The sequence below is a fragment of the Brienomyrus brachyistius genome, chromosome 23 (genome assembly GCF_023856365.1).
Source record: "Brienomyrus brachyistius isolate T26 chromosome 23, BBRACH_0.4, whole genome shotgun sequence".
In the NCBI taxonomy this organism is placed as follows: Eukaryota; Metazoa; Chordata; class Actinopteri; order Osteoglossiformes; family Mormyridae; genus Brienomyrus; species Brienomyrus brachyistius.
The window spans coordinates 12,834,235-12,847,535 of NC_064555.1; the positions used below are offsets into that span (position 1 = coordinate 12,834,235).

General features: G+C 40.8%; 1 protein-coding gene across 12 annotated transcripts in view; it reads left to right on the top strand.

Moving 5' to 3' along the window:
• LOC125719247 (ras/Rap GTPase-activating protein SynGAP-like) overlaps positions 1-13,301 on the top strand; it is a 144,558-nt gene that overhangs the window by 24,015 nt on the left and 107,242 nt on the right. For all 12 annotated transcript variants that reach the window (XR_007385045.1, XR_007385046.1, XM_048993847.1 and 9 more), the window contains exon 3: positions 4,236-4,341. Coding sequence is in view for 10 of the 12 variants with exons in the window: in XM_048993847.1 (XP_048849804.1) it covers positions 4,236-4,341 (106 nt within the window). In the remaining 2 variants the exon portion in view is untranslated. The remainder of the gene's footprint in view (positions 1-4,235; positions 4,342-13,301) is intronic.

Consider the following 13,301-nt stretch of genomic DNA (forward strand, 5'->3'; position numbering starts at 1 on the left):
GCATTATTTTTTTCCTCACTCGCCTACAAATATGACTTTAAGACAGACTTAGGGAATGAATCTCGTTCGTGACCTGGGGACTGCCTGTACTTAACCAACAAATCCACCTTATGTGGACTTTGATATAAAAAAATACATCTTCCATGGTATTGTATGCCCTTTACTGCACATTGAAATATAACGGTTTAACCTATAAAAACATGCACGTAACTGCAAATAAAATGAAAAATGTTAATGTAAATAACCATATTTAAAATATTGCAATAGCTGGTGAAATGTTCTTATCATGAGAACTGCTGACTCTTTATCAGTGCAAAATTAAACCCAGTTTTAAGATTTTTTTTTTTTTCTTGTAGCTTTTTGTCCTGCAGTCTTTTGTCATATCTGGTGATTGTCGGTGGGTTCTGGTCTATGGCCTGGAACCGATTAAATTAAACCCAGTAATTGGGTCCTATGAAACAGAACCACCCAGCTGCTTCTCCCGCTGTCCTCTTGGTTTTCCCTGACACCAGCCATTTAGAACGGGCCCAAAAACAAAAGCCCCCTGGGCGAGGGTTCGGACATTTCAGAATTTGAAGGCTGACTGCTTTTGTTGGAGTGGGAATAAAAATGCATCAGCTTCAGGGGCTGGATTTTGGTCTGAAATGCTTGTGACCTGCTTGGAAACATCCGTCTTTTATGCCAGAGCAGCAATCTAGAAAAATCAATGGCCCCTTATGACCTCTGCCAGGATGAGGGTCTCTCAGTGCTGATTCAGGAAGTCACACAGAATCGGGATTCCTTGTTATGTAATCTGTCTCACCACTATGAGCGATGAACATAATTAATCCAGACTACACAACAGCACCTGAAGAAGCTCCCCCAAGGAAGTCACAGCTTGACAGTCCTGCAGGTGTATCCATGTCATAAATCTGAGCGCTGTGAGCACACTTGTCCTAATTGTGACTAATGATTTATTCGAGGAGGTAATTAAAGAGACTCTGCTCTGAGCTGAAACGCGACCTTGCTTTCTGCCGGTGCTCTCACCTGTTTTGGACCTGTAGGCCTTTCACAGTCACCATGGACCGATTTGGAGCAATTGCCCCCATCTCATTGGGAAAGAAAACAAGAAAATGTGCTTGATTACATGCATACAGGGACCTTTCACATCAATCCATTTCCCATAACGCTTTTGTCCTATGCAGGGTTATGGGGGGTCTGGAACCTATGGGTGAAAGGTAGGGAAAAACCCAGGATGGGATGCCAACCCACCACAGGACACACACACACACACCATTCATTCACACCTACAGGCAATTAAACTCAGCATGTTTTTGGATTGTGGCGGCTGGGGGGGGGGGGGATCCTAGCGGTATGAAACAACAGTGCTAACCACGGCACCACCACGCCACCCAGCCTTTCACATGCCAGTGTTAAGTGAAACTTTTCCTTGTAGAGATGCATCATAGTCATAATTCATCACTTAGCAAATAGTTTCAAAATGTTACTATCATAGATGGCTGACTGTTCTCAAATAAGGGCAGAAACAAGAAGAGGACTGAGTCTAGTAGTGCCTTTTTACGGGCTTGTTAACGATGTGGATGGGACGGCCATTGTAGCATCTCCTATGGGAGACACTTCTGCTATATAATCTCCTTTGATACTTGATGATGTTTGTTTATGAAAGTTTGATGGCACCCCTTCATGACAGACAAGCCCGCCCGTGCTGTGCTTCGGCTTTCTTTCTGTGCCAGGTTTCCAGGCAGCTGTGTTTCCTTCTCAGACACGTTGGCTTCTTGAAACATGTCGCATTTAATACTTCAGCATGCAGCATGCAATTAAATATGCAAATCGCAGCCGATACTGCAGACAAGCGGCGTAACGGGAACGGTGGATCCGCCCACAGCCTTAGACTGGTATTCTCAGTCGATTTTGCTCGGAGGCCTTGTCACAGTCAAACAGCAGTATTTGTTCTTAATGATTATCCATTATTACGTTGAATAGCGTCATTTGCTTGCAGGGCGCTTGCTGCCCTTATTCTGCATGATTCGCTCTGCACATAGTTCTGCTTTTTACTTAATGAGTCATTTATGCAGCTGGATGTTTGTTGGTTCATTTTACATAAAAGATAATGTTCACTGGCTGTAATGTAAGATGTATTCCGTTTTGGTGACTAATTGGTTTCTTTGTTTTGTTCTGCTTTTTGTTGATGTATTATTTTAAGATGAAATTATTTGTATTATGAATGTTTGGAAGCATTAATATGACTGTGTCCCACAGGTGTCACTTGATTTCTGATTGACAGTCTTTCCTTCCTCATTTTGAAGCCCAGATATACCCCTTTGGTACGCAAGTATGGGCTTTGCCACATGCTCAACAGATGGGTGCACCAATTCCTCCACTGGGACATTGTGGTACTGCTGGAAATTTTCGCAACGCTCTGCATCTATCAATAAAGGAAAAAAAAGTACCTTTTGATCAGATCGATTATTCTTTTGAAACTGAATCAATTTACTCATACCCTCCTCAAGGACTAAACACTACTGTTGTATATTTATTGGCCCACATATAAATTAATAATATAAATTTTAGGCCAGATACATTGGTTGGCCCTTTTGTCATTTTCTTGGAACATGCTCGTAACTCGAATACAGTTACACTTGTAAGTTGTCATGGAGGAGTCAATGTGTAAAAACTAAATCAACAATACAAAAGTGCAGCAGATTAATCCTCTCGAAACATGACTCACTGTAATTTTCATTGGCCTTCCTCTCATGGTTATTGTTGACAGCATCAAATGCTAGGATATGTGAAAGTGTTGACAGTTGTTTTGCTGGTGTGTGTCTTTCTGTGTATTTGAGTGTACTTCTGTCTTTGAGCGTTCAGAGAATGAGATGACTTAAGATAATATTAATGAATGGGGGTAATTGTCTTGTAAAGACCATTGTGATGTGACGTGTAAATGGATTGCCACAATAAAATTGCTTATGGTTTATCTAAAATTAAACCTATTAAGTAAATTCATTTTCACGTCCATTGTTAATAATTGCCGTACATCCCAAAGGATAACGTTATAGACGATGTGGAACCAATCCTCAGAATTCTGGATAGGTGCCAGTCCACAGATTACATTTTTCTGTAGGGGGCTCAGCCAATAGGGAATTTGATGCAGGTCTTAGTGTGGGAGCTGCCACCCCTTTAGCATGCAGAGCTGCAACTGGAATCAGTTCAGTTCTGCTTGCTTTTCCACTGGCCCGCATAAAGAACGTCATGTGTTGGCTGTGAGTTTGTGATAAAACGCATATGTGATGAAATAATGTTGCTCACGGAGAAGCAAAAGTATAATTAATTTTTGCGGCTATAGAAGTACAATTTTGAGGAGCAATATGATCTTAATTTAAATTGAATTTAATTAATTTTGATAGAAAATACATTCACCCAACTACTATTAAAATCAAAAGTTAAGTGAAAACTTCCCTAATCCCTTGCTTGCACCTTCCCTCAACAGAAAGGCATTGTATATTATTAGTAATAGAATAATGAAATATTAATGGCAGTGCAGTGCAAACACAAAATGCTTTTCGATTCAGATTGATGAGTTGAGGAAAATGTATAGTGACAAACGATGCTTCCCTACTGTGTGAAAACATTGCGTTTAATCTGTCATAGAAAAAAAAATCAAAATGGTGACAACTACCTTTGATGAAATGCTTTAAGATATATAGTGAGGCTGAATCTTTCATTGTTTATTATGATTAGGTTGTTGAAAATTATAGAAAAACAGCAGGAACCTAATATTTCATGGGCTTGTTCTGCCATGATAGTGGAATACCGACAGCTGTTGTCTATGTTAGATAACTAGGGTATCTTGTTAGATAACTGTGACTGGGAGGTCGAAAATTGAGTCTGCTTTTGTTGTGACGGGCAGGAGTCTGGGTTTTCTGCATTGAGAGACGTTCTCCTCTGTCTGCTATTGCCAGCTTCCCTGCATGACCCTGTTTGACCTGCCCTGTATGAACTGCCTGTTGGCTCATATCAGTGTGAACCAAGAGAGAGCCCACCCTCTGTTTATGATCCTTCGTGGCAGGTGTAGGAGGTGTTGGGGATAGCTGAGGAATCTACAACTGTTTATTAGAAACAAATTACAACATGGTTAGTGGTTCAGGGGGAATCCCATGTCCCAACCACCCATGTTTCAAGCATAGCGATTAGCTAACCCAGTGCCCTCTTTCTCTCTCTCTGCCCCTGACCTGCAGGTTCACCCTCTGCTGATGCGGGAGCGTCGCACAGAATCGCACAGAAACAAGCTGCTGCGGAGGACTGTCAGTGTGCCTGTCGAGGGGAGGCATCACCCCGAGATCGGTGAGCGACCTGGGGGGCGGGGGGGGGGGGGGGCTGGTGTTGTCCCACCCGCAGAGGTAGCACCTGCTCTCCCAATGCTGCCGGCACGCATTGCACTTGTCCCAGTTCTTCATCAAAAAACAGATTCTCAAAATGATGGGTAAGCAGGGCGCTGCAGAAATAAACACTCTGTGTTGTTAAATAATAGCAGCCAATTTTGGTGCGTGTTAAAAGGACAGACAGACGAGTGTTCTTCAGTGGAATCCAGCTTTTCCTGTGTTTTGCAAGGCAGCTGATTCTTAAGCACTGTAATTAGGGACCAGGAATAGAATTCAGAAGGTGGTCATTTCAAGTCCATGAGGGCTACTGCAGTTATACATTCAGACTCCCAATACATGTTATATTCCCTAGTATAGATTACTTTCTATTATCTTCATATAAAAATTCTCTTTCAGTATCTAGATGTATAAATCATTTAATTACAGACCATGCAATAGTCTGATCAAGAGCAATTGCTGGGAAAATGATGTTAAAGCTTTGAGGGAATACAGAAGCAGGAGACACTGAGATATCTCCCACTCACTGGTGCTGGGGCAAACTACGTTGATGACATACCTTCCCAGCAGAGCCAAGAAGTGGAACAGATGCTATCATGAATCAGACATCGGTTCCATATTCATTTAGCTTGCATTAACACTCATGCTCTGATATACCCTTAGTAATTTTTTGCAAAATTTAAACACAGAAACACACAGAGGAGAAACCAATACATTAAACAAGTCAAAGCTGGATGTTAAAAGTGCATTGTTTGTATGTTTCTCTCAATCTAAACTATTACTTTAACTGCAATTTATGAAATTTTTTAACACGCTCCACATTTTTAACACACTCATTGCAACATAATTCCTGGCAAAAAACAAACTGATTTGATGATGATGGACATACATAGATAGAATTGCGCTCAAATGCAAATCACACTCAATATTATAGTCATCTTGCTCCAGGAATTTTAATAACTTTAAATAAAACACTTCATGTTAGGGAGTCGGGGGGACCTTCATCTAAGAAGTAATATTACCAATGCAGTGTTGGAAATTCAATCATATTAAAGATAAAAAAAAAAAAAAATTGCATAATGCATGCAAGGCATTTTTCTTTTGTGGTGTGAGATGTTAGTATCTGCATTTCTACCTGCCAGAAATTCTACATTTCCACATTTACTTCACACCATACAGGTTCTCCTGCATGACAAAGTTCTGGCAAATAGATTTCATAACATCCCAGGCTCGCATAACTGCAGTGAGTGATCCCAAGACAGGTTTTCAAACAGATAATTTAATTGTTGCCGCTGCTTCATAAGTAATATGTGTGATAATTCCAGTGGCTTCTTTAATTAGTGGGGTGTGATTGCAGTAGACTAACAGCATATCGGCATTTCAGATTTGGTGATGGCCAATATTTTAGGTTCATGTTTTATACCTGTAAAATAAAGATTATAGTACATTTACATCATGTACACAATATTGTACAATCATGCAACTACAGTTGATGCAATGTAAAAGGGTATCTGTTTTACTAATAAAGCATTCCAATGACACAAAACTGAAAATATTAACTCTGGATGTGGATGGCAGTATTTTCGGCGATACTTACCACAATTCAGGGTAAGAATTTGGTTCACTGTTTATCATTCTGCACTGCATGCATCCCATGAGATGTTCTGACTGAGAACCAAACACAACAGAAAAGGTCTTTTTCATGCCAAGTATTTGGCCAAGTAAAGGCTGATTCCTATTCTGATTCAAACATCCATGGTTGGGCTTTTTGCGAACCACAATCCTTTAGTTTCTCAGTCCATGTATTTAAATTTGCAGCAGTTCCACTCATAGATGTGTATAGCGGTGTTAAGGACAGGGTGAAAAGTTACTGTGAAATAGTCATCACATCACAGCCTTGTACTAGATAATTGGTATTAGAAGATGAGAAGATGGTTGGAATAGTTATTAGAGAATAGTATTTATGTACAGCTGTATGACTTTGGAAGGAAGTGATAAAAAAATAATGATTATGGTTATGAAATAAAGTGTAAAACTGCTCATCTCTGGTCTACCTGGTGTCCTTAAGGTTGCGTAGGTGGCTAAGAGAGTATGTAAGTGTGTTAACCAAGCAATATATTTGATTGTAATCAGAGTCATCATGATGTTGAATTCAAACTTATGGTTTTGTTATAAAGTTTGGTCCAGAAGAATATAATGATCTTAGTCTAATTCTGTGGGTGCTACCTTTAAGGATGTGAAGGCATCTTGTCAGGAGTTTGTATAGCTATGGCATCCTCAACTTTCATCTAGTTGGTCACTTCTTGCACCTTCGTGTAAAGATTCACAAGTAGCACTCGGGGCTAATGGATGGAAGCAGCATGAGTAATGTGTGCTGTTCGGGAAATGGGCTTTTGGTGCTCCATTCAAAGGGCGATCTGCTGAGCTCCTCACATTTCCGCAGGCCTGGGCTCCTTCAGCTCCCTTCAAAAGGCCATTAATAACGTAACGAGAAATGTTGACTCTTTATTCATCCCCGAAGAACACTTATGACAAGTACACGTTTCCAAAAGGGCACTCACAGGCCTTGGTCTGTCCTAGTACCTGGCTATTTCCAAGGCTCCTTTTGGGAGGGACATGTTTCAGTCATATCATTCCCAATACATTACTGATGGGACAAACACCAAAACCGACTTTTAATGTTAGCCCTGTCATGTAGCATTGAGAAGACATTTGTTTCTTTTTTCAACAACAAGCTCTGTAGACTGATTTAATTCCATAACTGTGGGAAACTGCTTTTTTTTACAGCTAAAGGAGCTGCAAATCCAGCCAAGGTTGGTCTGAGCCTTGGCAAGGAAGTGCTGAGTCATTGCGTGATCTACAGTAATGCTGGCTGCGAGCGGAGCTCACGAACAAATTCAGTGCTGGTCATGGTCTGTGACACGCATCTTTGTGCTGCATGCTGGCATCCAGTCGCAGAGTTGTCTACTTGCTGTTCTCCCCGGATTTGGTTTGTTTGACTTCAGAAACGTGACATTTGACTTCATCGACACGGTGACCTTATAAAGAACATACTGAAGCTCTCTTAAGAGTGTTGTTTAGCTTCAAATTTGGAGGCTAGATTAGATTTGATAAATTTTATTTATCCCAGAGGGAAATTCCTGTGCATAAATGACCATTTTTAACAAGGATATTTAAATTTTGTATGCAGTTGTATGTTTTAAAACAATATGTGATACAAGATAGGAGCATAGGTTTCTTCAATTGTTAAAATACTAATTAATCAAAGGGAAAGTATCAGCTGACCTTAAGGATAATAGTGCTTCACAATTTGGAGGAATTGTATGAGGTTAGGTCTCGGCATTACTGATAGTCCTACATGAGGAAAGTGTATCCTGAGTCCAGAATGTTGGCTGTTTGTAGAGCCTGTGACGTTTGTGCTTGTCACTTCCCCTTCTTACAATGCTACCCAAAGGGAGGCCTTAACACAGTAGTCAATGCAAGCATTTTGGCATCATGACATGTTGAGCAAAGGCAGCTCTGAAGGCTTTGATAGGCCCAGGGCTGAACTCGGTTTGCCCGTGTCACGGCAAGTGGCAGGTTGTGGCTGATTTAACCCAGCACAATTCCTCTTGAGGCAATGTCATTGTGACTGCCACAAACCGGAGTCTTTAAGCAGTTTGGGGCCTCCTTTTGGTTCACTCAGAGCTTTACCTAGTTGCGCAATGCCCCGTCAGCAAATATACTCGCTGCATTCTTGTTGTTCTGTTGCAGTCATCTGGTTGGGGTGGGCGTGCGTGACTTGGCTCCCCAGGGAACTGTTTCTGACGTTCATCCCACCTGACTGACTTTTGCGGGCTTAATTAAGCGAACGTCACAGTTTTGAGCCATATCTATCCTCTGAATGTCTGTAGATAACGAGAGAGCTCCTGAAGGCTGCCAGACTGTGGCTTTTTCCATTAATGGGTCTTCACCCATTTAAACCCTAATAGCATTAGAGTGAAATACCGGGTGCTAAGTGGGAAGAGATATGCCTTGTTCCTTACATGTTCTGTATATGCAGACCACATTCAATCTCCTTTCAAGTCCAGGCACCATCTGGTGCGCTCACTCTGGGATGAGGGGTAGAATCTGTTATATCATTCCTTCACCCTCCGGTTGTTAAAGGGATGTAGAGTAGCTTTTATGGATCAGAGACCTTCCCTTGGGGATCTCCATTAGTTTTGTTGGGTTGATGTTGGGGGGTTGCTATCAGTGCACATCTTTGTACTTAAATCACATTCTTCCTCTTTGAAATTCCAACATATATCCCTCCTTTATTTGTGTGCAGCCTGCTGAGTCCTTTGTGCTACGCTAATGGCAGAAGATGCAGAAATCTTAATGGTGTGACCCGAATGCCAGTGGTCATCAAGGTGCATGTTTGCCCTGACCTCAAATGTGTCTCGGTTTCAATTTGGCTTTGAGGTGGATGGAGGTTTTGACGTCTGTGTTTGCCTGATTTTCTTCAGCATAGCTGTGCATACTTGGTTAACGATGGGCATGAACAGATCCAGAAAAGATCTCTTGAATTCCCTATATAAACCTGAAATGCTATTTTGCCATTTTATGTCTGAGTGAAGAAGCTTTCTTCCCAAAATGACCCCCACATCAAATGTCAGTCTGCTTCTCAACAATTCACAACACACATGACGCTACTACTTGTGACAGCCGAAGAGAATTCATGCATACATGGGGTATGACTAGTGTGTACCAAGACAGCTATAAGAATTCTTCTAGTGATGCTTATATTGAATATACTTCGATTTGTCCGGTTTAACATGGAGTATATGGATCGAGGTGTGGTTTTCTGTCGATGTTTCCAACAGCCAGTTCACATGATTTCGTCTGTGGTAGGATGATAGGATTGCTTCCATGTGTGGGTGGCTGCGTGTGTGTGTGTGTGTGTATGTGTGCATGGTTGCAAGTGTGTGTATATATAAGTATACACCCACACAAACTACATATATGCGTAGTTTATAAAGACCCCTAAGACCCTATGATGGATCAATCATGCTAATTACTGAGGAAGTAATTCAGATGTCCAGGCTGGTATTTTAATGCATGTGTTGGCTTTTTCCACAGCTGCTGAACAACCCACACACAGCCAGGCTACAGCTCTAGGGACGCTGTATTTGTAACAAGAGTGTGGCTGTCGTCATTCTGGGGTCCCTATCCCCAAAGCCACAGTGTCACACTGACAATATGTGATTCTGCTAAAATAGTTGCCCAATGAAACACACCAAAACTGCAGAAAAAAAATCTAAAATTCTAATATCTTTTAGTAGTACATTTAATTTCACATAGTTTTAAAGTACAAGGTGTGTGTCCTGTGAAGAACTGGTATGAAAATTACTTGTCCATGTGCAGAACTCAGATGTCCATGGGGACCATCTTGCTTGGGTAGATATGAAAATCTTGTGATATTTCAGAAGAATATCAGCAATTGCATATACCTTGTTTCAGCTTAAAGGTAATTGAATTTGCAGATGTCTAGTACTTTCGGTTAGTGCTCAGATATTTATAAAAATGTAAAGCAAAAGCTTTATGTGGCCCTCAGAAAGCTATTTTACTTGCATAATCCCTATTAACTAGAAGGTTTAGGCTACTGCTAATTTTATCAGTGAAAATAGTCACATTCCATAACATGGACAAATTATCAGTCATTTGTATTCTGCACCCGTTGTCCATCAAGGCTGCATTTATTGAGGCCGGCTGTGAAGCAGGTGTCAACATTTCTCATGAGTGAGAGGTATGATTTTCTGAAGCACAGGGCCTCTGTCTCCCCTGAACAATCAGTCTTTATTATTAGCCTTACAGATGCCAACAAGTCATGGTCCATAACGCTGATTTCAGAGCAGTGTTCAAATAATTTGGCTTGTGAATCCTGTTGTGATGTAGGGAAAATAACTGAGCCTGTGACTCTGTTACAGCAGCTACAGTCATCAATCCAGACGTCATTTTATCAGTGGAAATTATGATTAATGAACACAGGGAATCCAAATTGCTTGGAATTTAAGGAATTCACATTAACTGAACATTTTTGTTCAGGTTAAAACACAATACACAAAAAAACAACTTAATGAAAAACCCGTCTTTGGATGGCAAATGCTTCTTGCAGTGAAGCGCTGAAAGTTAATGACTAAAGCATTTGACATGACACAAGCAAACTGTAAGCACAACATTGGCTCTTTGGTCTCAGCGGGGCAGCCCTGTCTCTCCCTCATCTCTGAGCAGCTCTGTTGCTTTGTGCCCATGACCCAGGAGATCATGGAGAGGACTGGAAGGAAATGCAATGGGCAGAATTTGGTTTTCACACCAATGATGGTGGAATACCAAATGAAATGCCTTCATTATAAAATATGTACCCAGCTGTCACAATATTTTACCCACCTTCACTTCGTAATAGGCCATTTTATTTATATTTTGCTTTTGAATGTTAAAATAATGGAAGAATATATATTTTCACTGATAAGGAACAGGGGGACACAGAAATAAAGTTTAATGAAGAGAACAAAAAAAATCTATAAAGGCTAGAATCAAATCACTGATCTGATGGTAACCATGGTAATAATTATAGAGCACCGACAGAGACCGCTTAACAGAAAGGGAACATGAGAGAAGAAATATGGGCAGGGAGAGAGACACCACAGAAGGAAAGAGACAGAAAGACAGACAAAGAGAACGGAGACAGGGAGATGTTCAGGAATGAGTAATATATTAATTGGAAGAGCTGGAGTACTACAGACTTCTGTCACCTCTCTCTTTTGGTTTTCTCTTAATTTGATTCCCTACCTCCTCACACTTTCCACGTTTCTGCCTCTCTTCTCCCCAGTTTTTAGACCCAGTCCTCTCTCTATAGTGTTACAGGTTGAAAGGTCTAAATCGTAGGCTTGTGGTTGTCATGGAAACAGGAGACAGTGATTTCTCTCCCTTCCATACTGAGAAATGTGAACTGGTTGCATCCAAATCATTGGCTGTGTTGTCTAAGCTGTACCAAACTGTTAAGAGTTAACTCTGTGTGTGTGTGTGTGTGTGTGTGTGTGTGATGGGGGGGGGGGGTTGTATAACAAAACAAGCTTCTGGCAAAATTTCAACTGCAGTAAATGACAAAATAAGAAACATATAGTTCTACGACATCTTCACATCTTTAAATGATCTTGCTTTGCTTTTGAAAAACGTATGTTTTTATAAATTGTACTTTTTACAGTATCTTTTATCAATACATTTCTTTATACATGTTTAATTACATTTTTCCTATACCTTCACATGCTTCTTGCTGAATTATATGAGCTCATCACTTTAGCCTTTTACTCATTTCCCTTGAGGCGTACATTTAATCCCTTCGTATCATCCTGCCTCCCTCCCAGACCTTCTACTGTAACAGCAGGCTCCCCTTTGTATTTTCCCTCCGCCGCTGCCTTGAAACATTTTCAGCATGACGAGCCACAAATGGTGACACAGCGCAGGCAGTTCTACTCCTTTAAGATCTCTTAATGGCTTCTCCCCATACACACCATTTCTCGTGAAAGTTTTGCAAATCGTTCAGCTACATTCTCATGTTTAAATGTGAAGTGCAGCTATTTAAACATACTGTCAAAATCTCATATTTCTAGTAGTGAAGGCTCAGCACCTGAAACAAACTGCATTCATTACACTATGCATCTATTATTACACTTTTGTCTAAAGAAATGTCTGTATTGTATTGCTGTATATCGTGCAATGTATTAGGATAGTAACTAAAACAATAAAAGAAGATAATAAATGTTAAAACTTGGATTGACTGACATCCCATCCAGGGCATCCACTGCCTTGTGGCCAGTGCTCCTTAGGAAAGTGGCTGGAAAATGGATGTGTGAATGGATAAACAATGGCTATGTTTTGTTTTCCCTCCCCTCCTGGAACCTACACTGGTCCAAGTGCCACTCCAGCACCCCTGATCCAGAGGCCCTCACTATACAGATATCACATGGCTTGATGCATAATAGTGCATGCATAATACTTTGCTTTTTTTGATAGGATATGGTTTTTCTGGTGAAAATCCCATGCACCATGTATGTGTGAGATGTGTGTAAGAGTACTTTTGGCTAAATTTTGCCAATGATCTGATTTGACAGAGAGTAATAATGCAAAGAAAATGGTAAAGTTTTCTACGCTGAACCTGTACCTCAAGCTTGAAAGGCAGTAAGTGTGTGCTTCTCTGATTCACACACCTGCCAGTCAGTAGCCTTTTACACACTGCAGGTCACAGAGAATTCTGCGGGAGAGCTGGGAGACTGCACTTTTCTCACTACAGGCTGCTGGCAGCCACACCAGTGCTGGACAAACCTCTAGGAGGTGCTAATGCAGCGGCAAGTTCAGAATTTCTGTTCAGCGTGTCATCCCAAATCTGTAATATTCCACAATTTAAATTCCACTACTACAGTATTCCCAGGCAAAGTTAAATACATGACATGGACATTGGCTGTAGTTTGTGCCACCCAGCCTGGTTTTGTGAGCAGATCCATTTCAAAGCATATTTTTTTCTTAGCTCCAAAGTCTAGACACTTTGTTCATGGTGCTTGAATGGTGGCTTCTTTCTCAAACCAGCAGCAAACTGTTTGCCCAGATGATGGTGTATAAATTCAGCATGTATGTTTAATGTAAATCAAACACATGGCAACCTGCACTGTAGTCCAAAAAGAAACTGTCATGTTTTGTAGCTGCATCATACTGCATTCTAGTTTGGATCAAGATGATCCTATTGCTCTTCTGGTATGGTTTGGCTTAGGTTTTGCATAAATTATGCTGATGTTTTTGGGAATCTGCCCAGAATGCGATTGACTGATCTGAGAAAGTCTCATTGTGCAAATTCCAAGGAAATGCGTAAAAGAAGGTCATACAGATAAGGCAAAGTAAAAAGAGCTAAGC